The 19663-nt window shown below is 35.8% G+C and overlaps 1 protein-coding gene across 3 annotated transcripts in view; it reads left to right on the forward strand.

Annotated features, from left to right (window-relative positions):
* The window catches only part of Eps15 (epidermal growth factor receptor pathway substrate 15), a 187753-nt gene that overhangs the window by 74494 nt on the left and 93596 nt on the right, over nucleotides 1–19663 (forward strand). For 2 of the 3 annotated variants that reach the window (XM_004639135.2, XM_023724227.1), the window contains exons 9-12: nucleotides 8429–8629; nucleotides 9525–9670; nucleotides 13123–13279; nucleotides 15272–15357. In XM_004639135.2, the coding sequence (XP_004639192.2) occupies nucleotides 8429–8629; nucleotides 9525–9670; nucleotides 13123–13279; nucleotides 15272–15357 (590 nt within the window). The remainder of the gene's footprint in view (nucleotides 1–8428; nucleotides 8630–9524; nucleotides 9671–13122; nucleotides 13280–15271; nucleotides 15358–19663) is intronic. The other variant, XM_023724226.1, reaches the window with a different exon arrangement.

Raw genomic sequence — 19663 nt, forward strand, 5'->3', positions numbered from 1 at the left:
TAGGGCCAAAATGTTGGCTTTCCTTGCAGCCCTCCTTTTTCTCTAATTTTGGTCTGCAAACTTAGGTTGTTAACCGTCCAGAAGACAAGCTTATTGGTTTTTTTTTTTTTTTGTTTGTTTTGTTTTTTAGCTTATTGTTATTACCATGCAGCTTAGGCTGTTAAGCTTACCCTCACTATCTGTCTGCATATCAAACATCTTAGGCATAATATGGAACGGGTGTTTTTCATCAAGTATTGATATGTTGAACTTTAAGTCCCTACAAAATATAATAAAAAACATTTAAAAATTAGAACATATTTTAAAAATAGGCATAAAGAATTATATGCTTCTTATGTTTACACATAAGTGCAAAAATCTCACCATATACAACCTTGAAGCAGGACAGTCTCACAATATTCCTTTTCCTGTCTCTTGCTTTCATTCACCGCCCCCTTCTTTTTGAACAACCATCTACCCAAGAGACATCATAGCAGCAAGTGGCATGTCATGACAAGCAGCCCTTATTCAGAAGACCAAAATGACAGGCTCTCCAAGCATGAAACTACTGTTACAAATTACCATCTGCAGTGCAGTAGCTTAGTTCACAGGTATCAGTATATATAGTTAGTCAGGGTGGAGAATTTTTCCAATTAACTGCTAGATTCAAGAATCTTCTGGAGATTCTCAGGATCATCATATAACTGTATGGCTTGACTTATTCATATTTCCTAGCTCTTCTCCTTTCCCTCTCTTGATTAGTTAGTCCTTGAGATCCTTCTTTCCTTTCACTTGTATTATACCTTTGTATTTGTATTTCTTTTGAGTTCTTATACTAGGAAAACTATACAATATTTACACATGTGTGTCTGGTTTATTTCACTTAAGAGTATATGTTCAAATGGCATCCACTTCAATATAAAGGCTTTGAGTTTATCATTCTTAATAGCTGAATAATGCTCCATTGTGTAAAAATACCACATCTTTTTCAACCATTCCTCAAGTGATGGGCATCTTGGTTGTTTCCAAGATTTTGCTGTCACAAATTGTGCTGCTATAAACATAGGCGCACATATATCCCTATGATATGATGTTTTCAGATCCTCCAGGAAAATTCCCAGTAGAGGAATAGCTTGTTTAAATGGAATTTCCAGTCCAACTTTTCTAAGGAGTCTCCATACTGATTTCCATAATGGTTGCACCAGTCTGCATTCCCACCAGCAGTGGAGAAGGGTTCCTTTTTTCCCACAGCCTCTCCAACATTTGTTGTTGGGTGATTTCTTTATGATAGCCATTCTTTCTGGGGTGAGATGATATCTCAGTGTTGTTTTAATTTGCATTTCGCGGATGGCTAGTGATGTGGAGCATTTTTTCATATATTTATTCGCTTCTTTAATTTCTTCCTCTGAGAAGTGTGTGTTCATCTCGGATGCCTGCTTTATTTATTTTAAAACAGGGTCTCACTCTGTAATTGGGGCTGGCCTTGAACTCATTATGTAGCCCAGGGTGGCCTTGAACTCACAGTAATCCTCCTGCCTCAGTTCATGAAGTGCTGAGATAACAGATTGTGCGCCACTATGCCCAGCAAAAATTCTTAGCACTTTCTTTTTCCTTTTTTTTTTTTGGTATCGTCAGTGGCATTTTTAGTTGTTGATGGTTTAATTTATGGTTTAGGAGCTCTAACTTGTTACCATAGGAGATCTAATTTTTAGCTTAGGAGATCTGCTGTTACCATAGAAACCCCCCCCCCCACTCTTTTTTTTGAGACAGGGTCTTACTATGCAGTTCAGGCTGGCCCTGAGCTCACTTTGTAGCCCAGGATGGTTTTGAGTTTGAAATGCTCCTCCTGCCTCAGCCTTCCAAGTGCTGGGATTACAGATGTGCACCACCATGTCCAACCCATGGAACTTTTAATGAGTGACTTTTTTTTCATATTTTCTGAAGCCTAGCAGTTCAAAAATCCAGAATCTAGGATGGATTTGAGGGTTTTGTCTGAAGTGCATCTGTGAAGATCAGACCTTCTCATGGTATGGGTGGTCTGGCCACAATTTAGAATGATGTTTGATATACACATTTTTTGTGTATGCATGCACATAGAAATAAAGTGTATTTTAAAATTATACCTATCTCCTTGAATATGTGGGAGTTTTTTGTTGTTTTGTTTTTCCTTTTTGAGACAGGGTCTTGGACTTGAGCTCACTTTGTAGCTCAGGCTGGTCTCAGATTTGCAATGATCCCCTTGCCTCAGCCTCTTGAGTGCTAGGATTATAGGCATGTGCCACCATGCCCGGCTTGAATTTATTTATTTATTTTTTTAAATTTATGACTATGTCAGTATTCTATTTACTTAATGATGAATAATCTGATTATATTATAAAGGTACTGGAAATTCATATATGAGGAGAAGTGTGAAGATAGATCAGTGTGCAGATAGATCCCAGTCAATACTCCTTGACCCCACAGAGCTTATCAGGTGATACTAATGTTACTGATAGAAGACCATGCTTTGAGAACCATTCCTTTAAATTGAAATGTGGGATGAAAATATTAGGTACTTACTGTGTTTTCCAAAAGTCACTAGCTTGCCTGTGCTGGACTTCAGCCTGCAGTATTAGGCACTTAAACTTCCAAGTAACTAGTCACTAACTTGCCGGGACTGGGCTGGAGCTAGCAGACATCCTGCCTGTTCTTTCCAGAGTGCAGGTGTTACAGGCCTGTGTTGCAACATCCAGCTCTGAGAACCAAATGGAAACACAAATTCCCAGGCTTTGCTATAGACCTTGTTCTAGACTTGCTCAGTCAGAAACTGAGGCAGGGCCCAGGAATATGTATTTCAAAAGCTTTCCAGGTAGGGAATATTTTTGAAAATAAGAAAAAAGGGAAACAAAGCTTTTATAAATGGAGGTGGGGGAATGCTGAAAGAAGGGCAAGTGAAAGGGAGAAAAATGGAGTTATGTCATGTACAGGTACGAATTCTCTATGATGAATGTGATCATTATGTATATCTCAAATGTACCAATAGCCAGGCATGGTAGTGCATGCTTGTATTCCCAGTACTCAGGAAGCTGAGGCAGGAGGATTGGTGGTATGAGTTTGAGGCCAGCCTGGGCTACAAAATGAGTTCAAGGCCAGTCTAAATTGCATAATGAAACCCGATCTCAAAAAGACAAAAAAGAGAAGAAAAAAAAGTGCCAGTCAAAATCTGTAGAAAAAAAGATTAAAAGCCCTCCAGGTTATACTGATGATCACTAAAATTTGAGCGATGCTGCTTAAGAGCATAGAGAATGAAAACACAGCAAAGAAGCAATCAACTGCTAGTAATTGACTGTAGTAGTAAAACTAAAATTTCTTCTTTTCCTATAATCTTCCAGTACAGTTTATTTTTGATTCTTTTATTTTGAAATCATACAAGACCTATGCTAACCACTCTAAGTTTCTTTCTCCACCTGAGTAAATGTATCTGTTAGTATATATCAGTTTAAAAACTTGTTACTAGGTTTCTTTTCGGTGATCATGGCATCATTTGACTTAGATGTTTTACTTTCTATCAGAATTTGATGAGGATAAAGTATAGTATGATTAAAAAAAAATCACAACCTAGCAATACGAAAATTCTGTTTTAGTTGGTGAAAAGTTTTGGCTTGAGGTTTGTCAGGGAAACTATTTTCAAGACAATGTAGCAGAATAAGTGCTTCCCTGGCAAGCACAAGGGGCCTAAATTCAATCCCCAGTTCCGCAAAAAAAAAATATTGTCTGTTGTTGTCTATAGCAGATGTCCAACATTGCTTTTTTTTGTTGCAGTTGTTCCTTTTCCAGGAAATGGCTCCCATCTGCAGCAAGTGGGGTGCTGACCTTTTAATGTGCATACTAGTTACTTAGCAAAGTGCCAACCCAGTATTGTATACATTGTAAATACTAATTTACAAATGGAGAAACTGGTTCTCATTTGGTTGAAAATATGTGCTAGCCAATTTATTTTCTGTTGTTTCAAAAGTTTGGAACTAGAAAGTTTGTGCACATCTAAACCTGACATTGAGTTCTTTTGAATGGGCTGGTGTGTATACATAGAAAGTCTTGGTTTGGGTCAAAGGGTGAAAGTCCCTGTGGCATAGCAGCAGAATTGCCTGGAACTTAGTAGAAATGTGGATTCTTGCCCCCAGCCTCTGAAGAATCAGTGTTAGGGACTGAAGCTAGGCTTCTGGGTGTAGGGCTGTCAGATTGTCTAGGTGATTCTGATGCCCATTGAAATGTAAGTACCCATAGGTTATGATTGTAAAGGAAGGCATAATGTTGCAAAATTACTTACATGGTGTAAGTAATAATGCTGATAAAACCTGGATAAATCCAGAGCATAGTAGCCAGAACATCTTGGTTTGAGCCCCACTGCATGGCTTCTTTTTTTTTTTTTTTTTTTTGTGCAGGGTCTCACTACGCAGTTTGGATTCGTAGTCATCCTCCTGTTTTTTGCCTTCCTAGCACTGAGATTACAGGCATGTGCCACCATGCCTGGATTGCATGGCTTCTTTAATTTTTTTTTTTTTTTTAAAGAGTATGACTTAGAATTAAAATAGAAAAAATTACAAGCGATACAGGTTTTCACTTAACAAAGTAATATAAATTTCACATTATTTCTTGTAATGCATAGTGTTATCTTCCAACCAGTTATTCATATTACCAGATATCTACCTGTAAAATTGGAAGAAGAAAAAAAGAAATGTATGTATAAGAAATTAAGACAAAAAAGAGAAACAATTGAAAAAAAAATGAAATAAATTAAAGCATTAACTGCTTCTTTCCATAGATCAGCAGAAATGCACAGTAAAGTACTGTTCTCCAAACCATCCTGCTTACATATATCCATAAATCTTTCCACCAGTCCTTCTGTCCTTCTCAACTCAGTAACTTTTTCCTTTTGAGTAAGTTCATTCCCTTTACAAGTGTCTATTGTACCCTTCAGATTCTACTTTTCTCTTTGAGGTTCTCACACTAAGGAGACAGTGTGATGTTTGCACATGCAGATCTGATTTATTTCACTTGAGAGTACATTCTCTAATTGCATTCATTTATTGACAGAAACTCAAATTTATCCTATTTTATAGCTGAATAATACTTCATTGTGTAAAGACACATCTTCCTTATCCATTCTTCAATTGATGGGCATCTGGGTTGTTTCCAGGATTTAGCTATGACCAATTGCACTGCTGTAACTCATGGGTGCACATATATCAATGTAATATGAGGTTTTCAGTCCTTCTGGAAAAATACCCAGGAGAGGAATAGCTGGCTTGAATAGAATCTCCAATCCTAGCTATTTAAGGAATCTCCACACATTTCCATAGTGGCTGTACCAGTCTGCACTCCCACCAGCAGTGCAGGAGGGTTCCTTTTTCTCTACAGCCTCTCTAGCATGAATGGCTGACCAATGAATGGCTGACTTCTTGATGTTAGCCATTTTTTGTAGGGTGAGATGGAATCTTAGTGTTGTTTTAATTTGCATTTCTCAAATGACCAATGATATTGAACATTTTCACATATATTTACTTGCCATTTGTATTTCTTCCTCTGAGAAGTATATATACATCTCAGATGCCCATTTTTTAGATTAGGTCTTTGAATGGGGGGGGCTTGATTTTTTTTAATTCTTTGTATGTTCTTAATAGAAGACCTTTGTTTGAGGGGCAGTCAACTATAATTTTTTTACCCCAGCGTGTTGGTTTTCTTTTTACTTTGTTGGAGATTTGCTTTGAGGTGCAGAAACTTTTCAAAAAGTTGAGATCACAGTTGTTGATTCTTTGAAATATTTCCTGTGGAGTTTAGTTTTTGTTCATGAACTCTCTACCTACCCCTATGTCTTTAAGATTTCTACCTACATTTTCCTCCAGAAGAGTTAGTGTTTGTGTTTTAATATTTAGATATTTGATCCATTTAGACTGTAGCTTTTTGTATTGTGGTAGGCATGGGTCTAGTTTTAGCCTTCGGCCTGTGGAAGGCCAGTTTTTCCAGCACCATAAGGCTGTCTTTCTTCCAGTGAGCCTGTTTGGCCCCTTTTTCAGGCAAGCACTTGTTCTACTGAGTTATCTCCCCAGCCTTGGCCCCTTTTTCAAAGATAAGGTGGCTGAGTGTGTTGTTTCTTTAAAATATTATACCAGCCATCTCTGAGCCTCAGTTTCTTCATTTGTAAAATATTGATAAAGAAATCATCTATCACAGTTAACTGTATTGTCTTGGATACTCAAGAGATACTGATGTGAAAGTGCCACAAAACTTAACTTTGAAGAGAATTTACTCATGGAAGAATTAAGATTTTAGTAGAAGAAGGAGTATCAAGAAAAAATATGCAAACTTTCTCTTTGCTGCTGCTGGAATCTTCCTAGAGATTCCAGTCTGCTTTGAATATTTGTATATGATTAACGATAATTTTGGAAACTTCTTGTTTTTAATTCCTTTGTTCTTTTTCTCCCTGCACTCCACCCCTAGCCCTGGAAACTTTTTATCCTCTTAAGAGTTTTGAAAGTGCCTTGAATCTTTTTAATGGAGAAGTTACATCCTAGGACAGTCTATAGCCCCGATGTTCCACTTTGCGCAAGTGCTTTGAGTGTTCATTAATTAAAATATTTAAAAATAGATAACATATTCTCTTGTATCAATAAAAGAAGGTATTCAGTGGAAATCTGTTATATTCCTACCCTAAGCTGCTTCAGTTACCCCTGCTCTACTTAAAATTTGTGTTGATCCTCAGAATTTCTTATTGCAAATGTAAGCATATATGAATAATTTTTCCTACTACAAGAGATAACATATCATATACAGTTTGTTTTCATGCTCATCAGTGTATCTTGGATCTTGAATTTATTTTCACATAGAGTGCTACGTGATTTATTTATTTTTTTTTCCTGGCCAACTTTATTAAAGATAATGAAGTGCATTCAATTTAAGGGTATAATTTGACAAATTTACAATTATATACCAGGAGAGGCCCCACAAGAGTTAGGGTTATATCCTCATGAGTTTTCTTTCGGTGTGTTCTAGTATTTCATTATATAAATATATTGTATATTTCTAAACCAGTTTTTTGTTGGTGGATATCTGGGTGCTAGTGCAAACAGTGCTAAAGTAGACAGTGTTTTTCCTAAAGCATTTTATGTGAGAGAAAGGACAAAGGAAAGAAACTTGAGTGTGTAAGGGCTACAAATGTTGGAAGGCAAATACCATACATAGGAAGCTAGTGGTATACACACGTAATTTATGTAGTAGTTATGTCAGTTTCTCTAATATGCCATGTTTAGTCTGATAAAAGTCTAAAATTGTTTTGAGGAGTAAATTCTGACATTTTCTTATAGAGAGGCAGCCAAAGGATACCTTTGTAAATTTATGTTCTCTTAGGGAAATAATGAGTGGGAGGCAGAGAGCTATTCTTCTAGCTATTGTTTCTTAGTCCCTTTAGCTCAGAAAGATTCTTGTGCTGGAGTGGCATGTTTTTTCGGATGGCATATTCTGTTTTCCTTCACTGCCCACCAGCAATACATGGCAGTGCCCTGGTCACCAGTTTAGCTAACAAGTACATTAGTCAACTTTGGATTTTTGCCAGTTAGGTGGACGATGCTATTTTAGTTTGATTTGTAGTTTTTTTTTTTTAAGAGCGAAATAAAGGGAAATGCACATATTTTTGTGTGTTCGAAGATGGGCCATTTATATTTACTTTTCTGCCAAATGTCTGTTCATATTCTATTTTAATATTGAAATTAGTTTTATTTTCTTTTTATAGAAATACTTTACATGTTAGAATGATTAACTTATTTTTTGCAGATAACATTTTCCCCCACATTGTCATTTGCCTTTATCAGTGAAGAACTTTAGTTGCAGGGCATGTCTCTTAAGTTTTTGTTCCTCAGGATATCTTCCCAAAAATGGTTTGGCTTTTGTTTCTGTTTTCCTTTTATTTCTTCCCTTTCCCCGTACTTTTTCAGAGTAATTTTTCTTTTTTGTTCCCTCTCCCTTCCCTCCGTCTTGCTGATGATTAGATGCAGATTTTCACGTTGAGTTTTTCTTTTTTAAACTTTATTTTGAGATAGGGAGTTGCTTAGTCACTAAGTTGCTCAGTGTGGACTTGACCTAGTGATTCTCCTACTTTAGCTAACCAAAGTACTGGAATTACAGGTACATAACACCATACTTGACCCCTGCATAATGAATTCCCTCCCTCCCTTCCTTCCTCCCTCCTTCCGTCCCTCTCTCCTTCCTTTCTTCTCTACCAGGCATTGAACTTAGGACCTCATGCTTGCCAGGCAGGCATTGTGCTGCTGAGCTATATCCCTGGCCCCTTAATTTCTTAAAAAAGAATTTGAGATAGCTTGAAGATACGATGATTTGTTTTTGAATGATTGTTAATTCAATGGGTGAATGTTAAATAATTTTAATATATATGATCTTGGTTCATCTATTTTTGAAGGCCATGTTTTTGGTATACTGTGCACTGGAGAAGGAACCTGTGCCAATGTCCTTGCCTCCAGCTTTGGTGCCACCATCTAAAAGAAAAACGGTCAGTATATCAGGCTCTATGCGATTGATCCCCTCCTCAGCACCAGCCAAGGAATCTTACCACTCCTTGCCACCTGTAGGCATTTTACCTACCAAAACACCATTAAGACAGGTATAGATTTATCAGTGTTAAAGGTTGTTTTTTTTTTTTTTTTAACAAAGTACATGGTTTTTAACAGTTGATTATTTGAAAAAGATAGAAGGAGCAGCTAAGCACAGTTTTAGAGCTCTTTCTGGAACTTGAAACTACGCAGTGTGATGCCCCAGAGGAGATGGTTATTCCTCTGCACTGCCTTAGTCTGTGATAGTGAAGTTGTGGCACAAGCGCCACTGCATACTGTTTGTATCATTCAAAGCTCTGAAAGGTTCACTGTCTCTGCTTTATTTAGGTCATATGGATCTTTTCATTGGCTTTGCCTTTATTTACCTGGAATTAAGTGATGGAAGATACTACATGCTAACACAGCATGCTTGCCCTGGCATGATTAATACTTGCTTTTGTTAATCTCTAGTTAACTCTTGATTTTGGGGGATCAGATTGTCCAATTCTGATTTGTCCGGGGCTTTTTTCTCCTTTGAACCTGTCTCTTCTTAAATTGAATAAAGCAATATAATGACACAATATGTAGATTGGCCAGTTTGACTATAGTAACAATGCTGGATGCAACTATAGAAAATTAAGATTGAAAATTATCTGACTTTTGTTTACTTGTAAGCTACCTATGGGGATGGGAATTTATAAGTCAGGAGTTAACTATGCTTCACTTTGCTCATTACTTAAAAGAAAAAAAGTAAGATGGACATTTATATGTTTGGTTCCACTTGACCTGTAGTTTTCTTATTTTGTTTGTACCACAACATTTTGGAGGTGATATGCTGTTATAGTTAGTAGGATAGATTTATTCTGAAATTATGACAGATACTGGCATGGGTTGGAAGAGTGATGCTTCATAGTGTGTTCCATTTTGGCAGAAATACTGTTTTTTCCTCCTTCCCACCCTCTCTAGTGGGTTGTGTCCTCAGCAGAAAAAGCTAAATATGATGAAATCTTCCTGAAAACAGATAAAGATATGGATGGATTCGTATCTGGATTGGAGGTCCGTGAAATCTTCCTGAAAACAGGCTTACCTTCTGCCTTACTAGCCCGTATTTGGTAAGACTTAAATTGATTTTTTTAAAAAATACAGTTTTGTGTCACTCTATTTTGTACCTTCATTCTAAAAGTCACTTTTATTTATTTTTTCTTATCACATTTTGTTTTCTTTATTTTGCATGTTGAAGAATTAAACTTTAATTCAAAACAATATGGGACCTGCAGAGAAAGTTGACCCTTTAAAAGCTAAATCATAAAAAACAATCTAGACCAACCAAATAGCTCATTGGATTAAAGCCTGCTGTGTTGGCCCTGCCCCCAGACCATGCTGAGCTGGCAATTGAGACTGGGCGTGGTGGTGTGTGCCTGTAATCCTAGCTTTTGGGAGGCTGACCACAGGCAGATCACTATGAGTCTGAGTGAGACCCTATAGACCCTGTCCTAAAATACAGAAAATAAAAAATGAAAGACAATCTTGCACAGTCTTTCTCCTACATGAGAAATCTTAAGATATAAACAAATGAGTATAATAAAGAGAAGATAATGAGAAACCAGTAGGTACACTCATAGGTATTATTGAGAGGATCAGGTGCTGGGAAAAGAAAGGAATCAAAAAGTAAGAATTTAAAATAAACAAGATATGTCACATGAACATACCAGTTCCTAAAGTGGACATCACTTGTGTGTGTGTGTGTGTGTGTGTGTGTGTGTGTGTATGTGTGTATTTTTTGAAAGCAAGCAGTAACATTCAATCATATCTCCAATCTTTGATAACAGCATCTGTTAATCTGAGTAACAGATTTGACGATAAAAATAGATAATATATCAACTATTGTTAATCACCTAGTCTTGTTTTGAAAATCTGTAACATGTATTGTTATATGCTACCCTGTTTCTGTCTTTCTGATCTTTGTTCTCACTTTTGTTTTTATTCTTCAAAATAAAATTATAATTAAAGAAAAGTCACTTTTATGAACAGCATGATTTCTGTTTCTCTGGTTCTGGGTGATTCTTTTTTTTTTTTGAGGAACCGGGGATTGAACTCAGGCCCTTGCGCTTGCCAGAGAAACACTTATTCCACTGAGCCATCTCCCTGCACCCCCCCACCCCCTACTGGGGATCCAACTGAAGGCTACTCCTACCACTGAGCGTTGAACCCAGGGCTTTCACACAGAGTTCTATCCCAGGCTTTTCCACTTCTTGAGACAGAAACTCCATAAATGATCAGGTTGTCCAGGGTGGGCTTAAAGTTTCCACTGCCTCAAGTTTCCTAGAGTGCTGAGATTATAGGCACATGCCACAATGGTCAACTTCTTTGTTTTTAAGAAGAGTCTTAGTAAGTTTTCCAGACTGGCCTTATAATTGTGATTATCCTGCTTCTATCTCCCAAGTAGCTGGTTTACTTGAGAATTCTTTTTGGAAAAAATAAATAAATAAATAAATCTGAAGAGATTTGGGTAATGGACAAAAGCTTGAAAATGTGTTGTTTGGAGCTTTATAAGATCTACAGTGTCTGTGTTTATTGCTGTTTAAAGTGCTGTATCTGTTTATATTAAAATAGAAAGCAGAGAGATAGAACTTCTGCAGAAGGTAAGAGGACCAGGAGATGGAGGGGAAAGAAAAGAGAAGAAAGGGGATAAAGAAAAGAATTAACATGTGTAATGTACATGTACCGTCCCCTGTGTGAATGTAAATGTTATATACTGCAAACATGTACTAATAAAAAAAAATGAAATTTTAAGGCCACTTCATGCATGTGAAATTAAAACAATATAAAAACATCTTTAGGCATACCAACATCATTCTGTAGGATAAATGTATACTTTTCCTCCTTTGCATAACACGTGTGGTCCTTAAAAAAGAGAAACCTTAAGTGCTTTTAATGAATTGCACTTTAAATATGATAAATGTGAAAATTTTTTGTAGTATGCCTGTTATTAATACAACTACCTTGTACCATAATAGCTTATTTTTTTTTTATATCAAAGGACATTTTATTTTATTTTATTTTATTTTTGGTTATAATAGCTTATTTTGAGAGTTTCAAGAAACAGTAAAGGGGCTGGAGAGATGGCTCAGTGGTCTAAAGCACCTACTTAGAACAAGCTTAGCAAAGCATCAGGGACCGCGGTTCAATCCCCCAGCACCACATGCCAGCCAGCCGTGCCCCCTGGTGGGCTGAGCTGGTCTCTCTCTCTCTCTCTCTCTCTCTCTCTCTCAAATAAATAAAAAAAAATAAAAATAAATCTTTAAAAAAAAAAAAAAGAAACAGTAAAGATGAAAAGTGGAACCATATTGTTATAAGGAGAAACTTTAAAAAGAACAGAAGAGAATAGTAGCTCTTCCTTAAAAGGGACAAGTACCAAGTCTTGAGAGAGATTAATCATGAATAATTAATATTGGGTGCTTCTTTTGAGTACCCAGATTAGGTTCTGTAGTCTGTAATGGTAGCTCTCACAGAAGATCTTGGCATTATACCCAGACATGCTTTTCTTTTCTTTTCTTTTTTTTTGGGGGGGGGAGGGGTTTTTTTGAGACAGAGTTTCACTATGTAGTTCAGGCTGGCTTTGAACTCATTTGTGTAGCCTAGGCCGGCCTCAAGCTCACAGCTTGCCTCAGCCTCTGAAGTGCTGGGATTACAGGCATTCACTACTACACCGGACTGCCCAGACTTTTAACGTATTTTGTCTTTAATTCCTACCTCCCAAGATAGACGTTATCTCTGCTTTATAGATAAAGAAACTAAGCCTTAAAGAAAAAAATTTGAGTCAGATTATAAAGCAAAATAAGTAGAAAAGCTGCAATTCAAATTGTATTTAATAACCTATAGTTTTTTTTTAATCAGGTCATATTGGTTTCCAGAGAATTAAACAAATCACACTTGAGAAAGCTGAGATTTAAAAATAAAAAAGAAAATAGAATATGTTTGTTGTTTTTCTTCAAGGAATTTTGTGAAACCTTCCCAGTTGTTGCCTACTCCTTAAATGTGATCTCCATTTGCAGCTGTTCCTTCTGTTTGGCTTGGTGATCCTTTTATCTTTCATCTCCAAAAATTGCAGGAAACAAACTGACACAGATTTTTTGCTTGTGTTAGAATTATTACAGTGCCACAAGTGAACTAAATTTGTTGAGACACACCCTGGGGAGATAGCTCAGTAGAATAAGTGCTTGCCTGGTCCCGAGTTCAATCCCTAGTACTTAAAAAAACAAAATAAAATAGGGAGGAGGGAACATTGAGGTTCATTGGTTCACAATTTGTAGTGTTTCTGGAAATTAATAAAAAGATCAGATTAGATACTTGTAACTCAAATCTGCAGTAGTGTGACTACCCCCATTTTGATTTATTACTTCAAACAGGTGAATTTTGGGCAAGCTGCAAATTGGTATGATTCTTTTTTTTTTTTTAATTCAACTGATTATTTTTTTTTAAAATACATGGTTGTATTTTTTTTCTAGATATTTAGGGTGGTTGTTACAGCATTTATATATGTTCATTTTGCTTACTTGTACAGGGCATTATGTGACACAAAAGACTGTGGGAAGCTTTCAAAGGATCAGTTTGCTTTGGCTTTTCACTTAATCAATCAAAAGTTAATAAAAGGCATTGATCCTCCTCACATTCTTACTCCCGAGATGATTCCACCATCAGACAGGATGACTTCACAGAAGGTAAGATAACTTAAAACCTGAATGCGTTAGTAGAAAGAAGTAAGTGCTGTGTCAGATGAGTTGATTTCGATGGAATAGTGGAGAAGATATGTCTGGGTAGGAGCAGAGCAGTATACCATTTGTGGTTTAATTTGTACTTATGAAGATTCTTATATGCCTTTTAGAATATTGTTGGCTGCAGCTTGTTTGTCCCATTGTTCATAACACATATGGCAATTATATTTTATAATCTTAAATTGGAAAAATGTGACATGTTTTCCTTCATGAATTCATGAGTTTTTATGAATACAGTGTATGAATATGTATGCTGTGTATGAAAACATCTCTCAAATATCAATAGAATGTTTTGATTTTGTATTAATTTTGTAACAGGTGTTTTAAAATCCCATTTTAACAGAACTAGTAAAAGTAAAAATGGGATTTTTTTCCAAGTAGAATTTACTGCCACCCGGTATAGCGAGTTCCTTATACAAGTTCATATGTTCACACCAGGTTGACTACCCAATGGGACTGTCTCGTGCCACCAGATGGGACAGTCATGCATGTGCCACCAGGCATTTAAACCTATCTGGCAGCAAGACATACACATTATAGCCTTATTATAAACATGTTGAAGTTTTTGCTTTAAGTAAAATAAACTGTCCGTTCGTCTGTACCGCACCGCACCGCACCGTACCAGGGATTGAACTCAGGACCTTGTGCTTACCAGGAGGGCACTTAAGCCACTGAGCTATCGCTCCAGCCCAAAGTAAACTTTTCATTATAAAATTTGGTTTTTTGTGGGGAGACACTTGGTTAATTTTTAAAGATCCTTTGTGATCTATGATATATATGTGATATATGGTATACCTATACTTTAACAGATACAGGTTCTCTTCAGTCGTGTGGAAGGCCGGAAGCACTGCCATGAGAAAGATAAAGCTTCCTGGATTTTTAAGTTCCTAGGGATAGTTTACAGTGGAGAATTATTTCACTTAATTTGTGAAGTGAGCAGGACAGAGATTATTTTCCTATTTTACAGGTGAAGATCGTGTTTCTTGAATAAGCCCAAGTAGAGTTTTAGAGTACAAATACCACTCAGATCAGTTTCAATACCTTTGTTATTGAAAGAAAACCGTATGTAAAGAATGCCATCTATGACAATTGTTTCATATATGGTGATATTACTGTTTACTATGGAACATGCCTGAGCAGTTGGTTTTATTTAGAGTAGACACAAAATATTTAGTAAATATGTAAATATTTGTTTAATTGAATTAAATAAACCATTATTATAATTCCAAGATTGAGCAGGATTTATATACTTATTTTGTGCCAGATAATACAAATTGAGATAAACAATTTTTCCTTAAGAAATTTATATTTCAGTGGAAGAATTAATTTTGTAAGTCTTATACAGTGGTACCTCAGTCCATAAACTTAAATCTTTCCACAAGTCTGGTCACAGGTCAGACTGAATGAGAGTAAATCAAATTCAGTGGTTAAGAGTCAATGTTGACTTTAGGAGAAATGTTATTCAGTTCTTGTCCAATTAGTTTATGACCAAAATCTTAGAATTATTAAGCTTGTGAACTGAGGTATCACTTTATCTTTTTTTGTATTGTTTTGTTTTTACAGTGCTAGGAATTGAACCCTTGTCCTTGAACATGCTAGCATGCACTACATTCCCCCCAGCTTTCTTGCATTTGTTCTGAAAAGGCTAGGATCAAGGGACAAAGACATTGGGAAGGGTGGGTGGGAGTGTATATTATAGGAATAATACACATATTGTAGAATAACAGGTATAGAGAATTTAGGGAACTATCTTAGTATATAAGCATATAATATAATTCTACAAAGTATTGTTTTAGTAAATTAATTGAAAGTATAAATGAAGTAATGAAGTAAAATATGCAATACTTTGTATTTGTGTATAGCTTTTACATTTTTTTGGTATTTCACCTTTTATCACAATTTTGTAATAATACATAATTGTGAACTTTTTGTTTCTAGAATATCATAGGATCAAGTCCTGTTGCAGATTTCTCTGCTATTAAGGAGCTAGATACCCTTAACAATGAAATAGTTGATCTACAGAGGTAAGTAAAATAAAATTACAGCTAACTATATATATATATATATATATATGCACATATAGTGTATATGTGCATAGTATATTGAGTATATGTACAGATACAAGTCAACACACACATTTATGGTCACCCTTTTGTTTCTAATGCATATTTTGATAAATGCTCATTTGTTACGTAACACAATTCTACTTAAGTATAGTTGGTATGCTTTATTTGTTTAACTGTAAGGCAACCTCTAATAGCAGTGTACTTTTTTAATATCGCTGAAAAATTACCCAGTAAATACTAGCTGTGACATTGACTATATCCTTTGACTTCAGATAGGGAAAGAAAATGTGTACCTTTGAAATAATATCTATTCTTTAAGTAGATGAGTTAAAGATTAGACTAGCATTTAAACGCGTATTTTATGGAAAGAATGTTAAATGCAGACTTCTGCCAAGTACTTTCAGAACTATCATTTGATCCTCATAAAAACTGTGACTTGAGTTAGGTAGTGGTGATCTTGGTTTATAGGCGAAGAAGTTAAGGCACTTAGAGAATTTTGTCCAAAGGCACCCAAACTTGTCACCTATAGAGCCCATATTGGAAACCAATGCTACTTGATTTCAATTCAGTCTTCTTTCCTTTGCAGAGATTCTACATAGAACCTATGCAAATACAGTTAGATTTCAATCTGAGGACAGCAGCTATTATTGATATTTCTTAAATACCGTACCCTTATTTTCTGACACTTTCATATTATAAAAATGACTTCTCAAAATTACTTTTAAAAAGATGAGGCCATTTTTTTTCATCTGCAGGACACTGGATTTAATTAAATATTGGTATTTATACCAGTCTTTTTTCTTTTTAAAAACTTTACAGCTCTTGGGAGCAAATAATGGCTGATACTTTATTTCACTGATGGTGTTGATATATTAGCAGATCAAATGACTAACCTGGTTTACATGACAAAAAGTTGGCAGTGATGTTAACTTTGTGAAACTATTCTGAGGTTGCAGTGAAAGAAATGTAGTGATTAGAATTTTTTTCAGTTAGAAGAAAGAAGTCAACTCTAACTGAAAGTTAATTTACTGACTTGTGAAATGGAAACATTTTCATGATAGGGATGACCTAACCACTTACCAGTCTAATTATTTAATTAGAGGATAGCAAAAAAAAATGGCATATTTTTTCATTAATTTTATAGGATAATTTATTATAAAGATGGGTTTATTAAATCCATTCAATAATTTTTCTGTGTGTGGTCTTAAACATTCAGTACACAACACCATGTTACAGTCTGAACAGTAGTAGTATCTAGTCTTTTTCCAAATTGTTTTTGTATTATTGTCTTTCTTTGAGCAGCATACTTTACACTGTTTTGTGCTTTCCCTTTTTATGTGGCTAATGTAATTTCAATAAAATGTCTGCTCACTAAATGTGGTGGTGAAGATGTTGATGGTGGGCATGCTGCTTGGCATTACAGTGCCCTGTATTTTTCAGTTATTTGGTGTATTAGACTTAATCTTGGTAATAAATGACTTTTTGAGCTCCCTTGCTTTTGAGTAGATAACAAATGAAGTCCATATTGTTGCTCTTTCCATTTTGGAACAGACTTTTCCTCTTTGATACACTAACATTTTTCCCTTGTTCAGTTTTTTCTTTTGTAGATCTTTTGGTGCTTCCTTCGTATTCAGTCTCAGCATCCTAAATGTCCATTTCTTAATTAAAAGAATACCACTGAGTTCTAGAGAAGTATAAAAATTATATGTAAAGTATGTAAGAGTTTTAGTAGATTGTAACACAAAATTATAGGTTGTTTTTACAAATAAACCCAAATTAAAATAACCAGAATTTGTTATTAGATTTTACTATAAACAAACTTTAAAGGGAAATACAATTTTCTAAATAAAGTATGCAAAAAAATAGTTAATGTAAAACAGAGGAATGAATGTATCTCTTATAAACAAGAATCAGCTGGTTGAAATGATATCTGCCTGAGCTATGCTTAGGACAGCCAGTACATAAACAAATGTGTTAACCCCAAGTGCTGTTCAAAGTTAACTGGTAAGTGGTTAAGGCATAGCTTATACTGAGGCCTGAATGATATAATCAGTTCTCTTTGTGTCCCGGTTTTTCTGTCTTGTCTTGTCTTGTCTTGTCTTGTCTTGTCTTGTCTTGTCTTGTCTATTCTATTCTATTCTATTCTATTCTATTCTATTCTATTCTATTCTATTCTATTTGGCACAGTGTCTCACTCAAAGCTCAGACTTAGTGATCCTCCTGTCTCAGCCTCCCTAGTGTTGGGATTACAGGCGTGCACCCCTGGTTTTGGTGGCTGGCTTGATGCCCAGGGGCAGGACAGCATGTGGTACTGGGAACTGAATCTGAGTCTTTGTGCTTGCCAGACAGGTGCTTAGACCACTGAGCTATCTCCCCAACACTCTTTCTTTTGAGACAGGGTCTGGCTGTGTAATTGAGGCTGTCCTTGAACTCATGGTAGTCCTCCTGCCTTGACCGCCCCAATGTTTGGTTTATAGATGTGTACCACTGTACCTGGACTCTTCATTTCTTATTTAATTTGTGTATAGGGGCACTTTGGCACTAGGACCACAGAAAGAGTATCCGTAAATGGCAATTGGAGGGTGTTGCCAGAAAGAATGAGATCTGGGAGGCACATGTCTTCTACAGGCACTATTGCTTTAAATCTACAGTAATTTCAGTGATCAACCTTGGTATCATCTATCTTTGAGTACCATGACTTGACATTGTATAAACTTAAGACTGTGTACTTTTTTAAATGTCATTGCTTTATTTTGAACGCATCTATCTTACATAAAATGTGACCAAATTCTTTCTTACTATTTGAAAGTTTTGGAATCCCAGAAAGTTTAAAAAAAAAATTCCTAAAAAAAAAAAAAAAATTCCTTAGAAATCAAATAATTTGGTTATTTGGTTACTCATGGGGTAAAAATGCAGTCTAAAGCCAGAAATCAAGTCAGAGATATCAAAATTCTGACTTGATAGTGCTGGTATCAAAATTAGATTGGCAGCCAGATAGCTCAGTGGACTAAAGAGCCTGCTTAGACAGAATGCAACAGCTGGGGTTCGGTCCTGAGGGTGCTGGGCCAGCCCCGCCCCTGGGGCGTGCTGAGAGGGTGATTGAGACTGGGCATGGTGGTGCATGCCTGTAATCCCAGCACTTGGGAGGCTGAAAACAGGAGAATCGAGTCTGATCTACAGAGTAATGAGACCCTGTAGATCCTGTACTGAATACATTAAAAAAACCCAAACAAACAGATTGGGTAAATTCAAAATTCTTTTTTTTTCCCCATAATTTTATTGAGAAACAAATAGCAATGAGACAGTTTCACACCTCAACATTCTTTTGTATACTTCTGCCACTCGTTAAGATTTAAACATTTTTTATTTTTGTTTGAAACAAAGGAAGTATATCTTTAATTACTGAGCCTGTAGTGGTATTCAGACTTTTCTTTTTTATTTTTTTTGACGGAACCAAGGATTGAACTCAGGCCCTTGCGCTTGCTAGGCAAGCACTTATTCTACTGAGCTATCTCCCCAGTCCCTTTTTCTTTTTTAATTTATTTTTTTAGACTTTTCATTTTCACATGGTCCCTAAGTTCTTCATAAACATTTTTGCTTGTCTTGTATACACGGTATGTATTTTTATAGTAGCTAGATTTACAAATACTTGGCTGCATGCCAGTTAAGCCCTAAAATAGATATATACCTCTCAGTGTTCTAGAACTTGCTTTCTTGACCTCCACAATAATAGTTTAACATATAAAACTTTTTTTGTGTTTTAATAGGAATTGGAATATGTGAATAAATTACTTTTACCTTTGTATCATATGTAATATGTTACATTTTGGTCAGTGAAGCTTTAAATAACTTTTACTGACCATTAAGCTAAGTTGTACCAGTGACAGCCTTGTCATAACAACTTAAAAGCATACCTAACATTTTGTGACTAGCTTATGAAAGTTAAGAGTTTTAAAACTTGTTAGTTTTTAAGTCATACTCATATTTTATAAATGTGTAATAAATGTCCATTTATACATGGTTTGATATTTTAAATATATTTTCTCTAGGCTGGGTGTGGTGGCATATACCTGTAATCCCAGCACTTAGGAGGCTAAGGCAGGAGAATTGTTATAAGTTTGAGACCAGCCTGGGCTATAAAGTGAGGTCAGGGCCTGCCTGAACTGCATAGCAAGACCCTGTCTCAATCAATCAATCAATCAATCAATCAAAATAAAAATAAAAAAATTCTCTCTGGGCTTTATTTATTTATTTTATTTTATTT

Source organism: Octodon degus, unplaced genomic scaffold (genome assembly GCF_000260255.1).
Source record: "Octodon degus isolate 3935 unplaced genomic scaffold, OctDeg1.0 scaffold00107, whole genome shotgun sequence".
NCBI lineage: Eukaryota > Metazoa > Chordata > Mammalia > Rodentia > Octodontidae > Octodon > Octodon degus.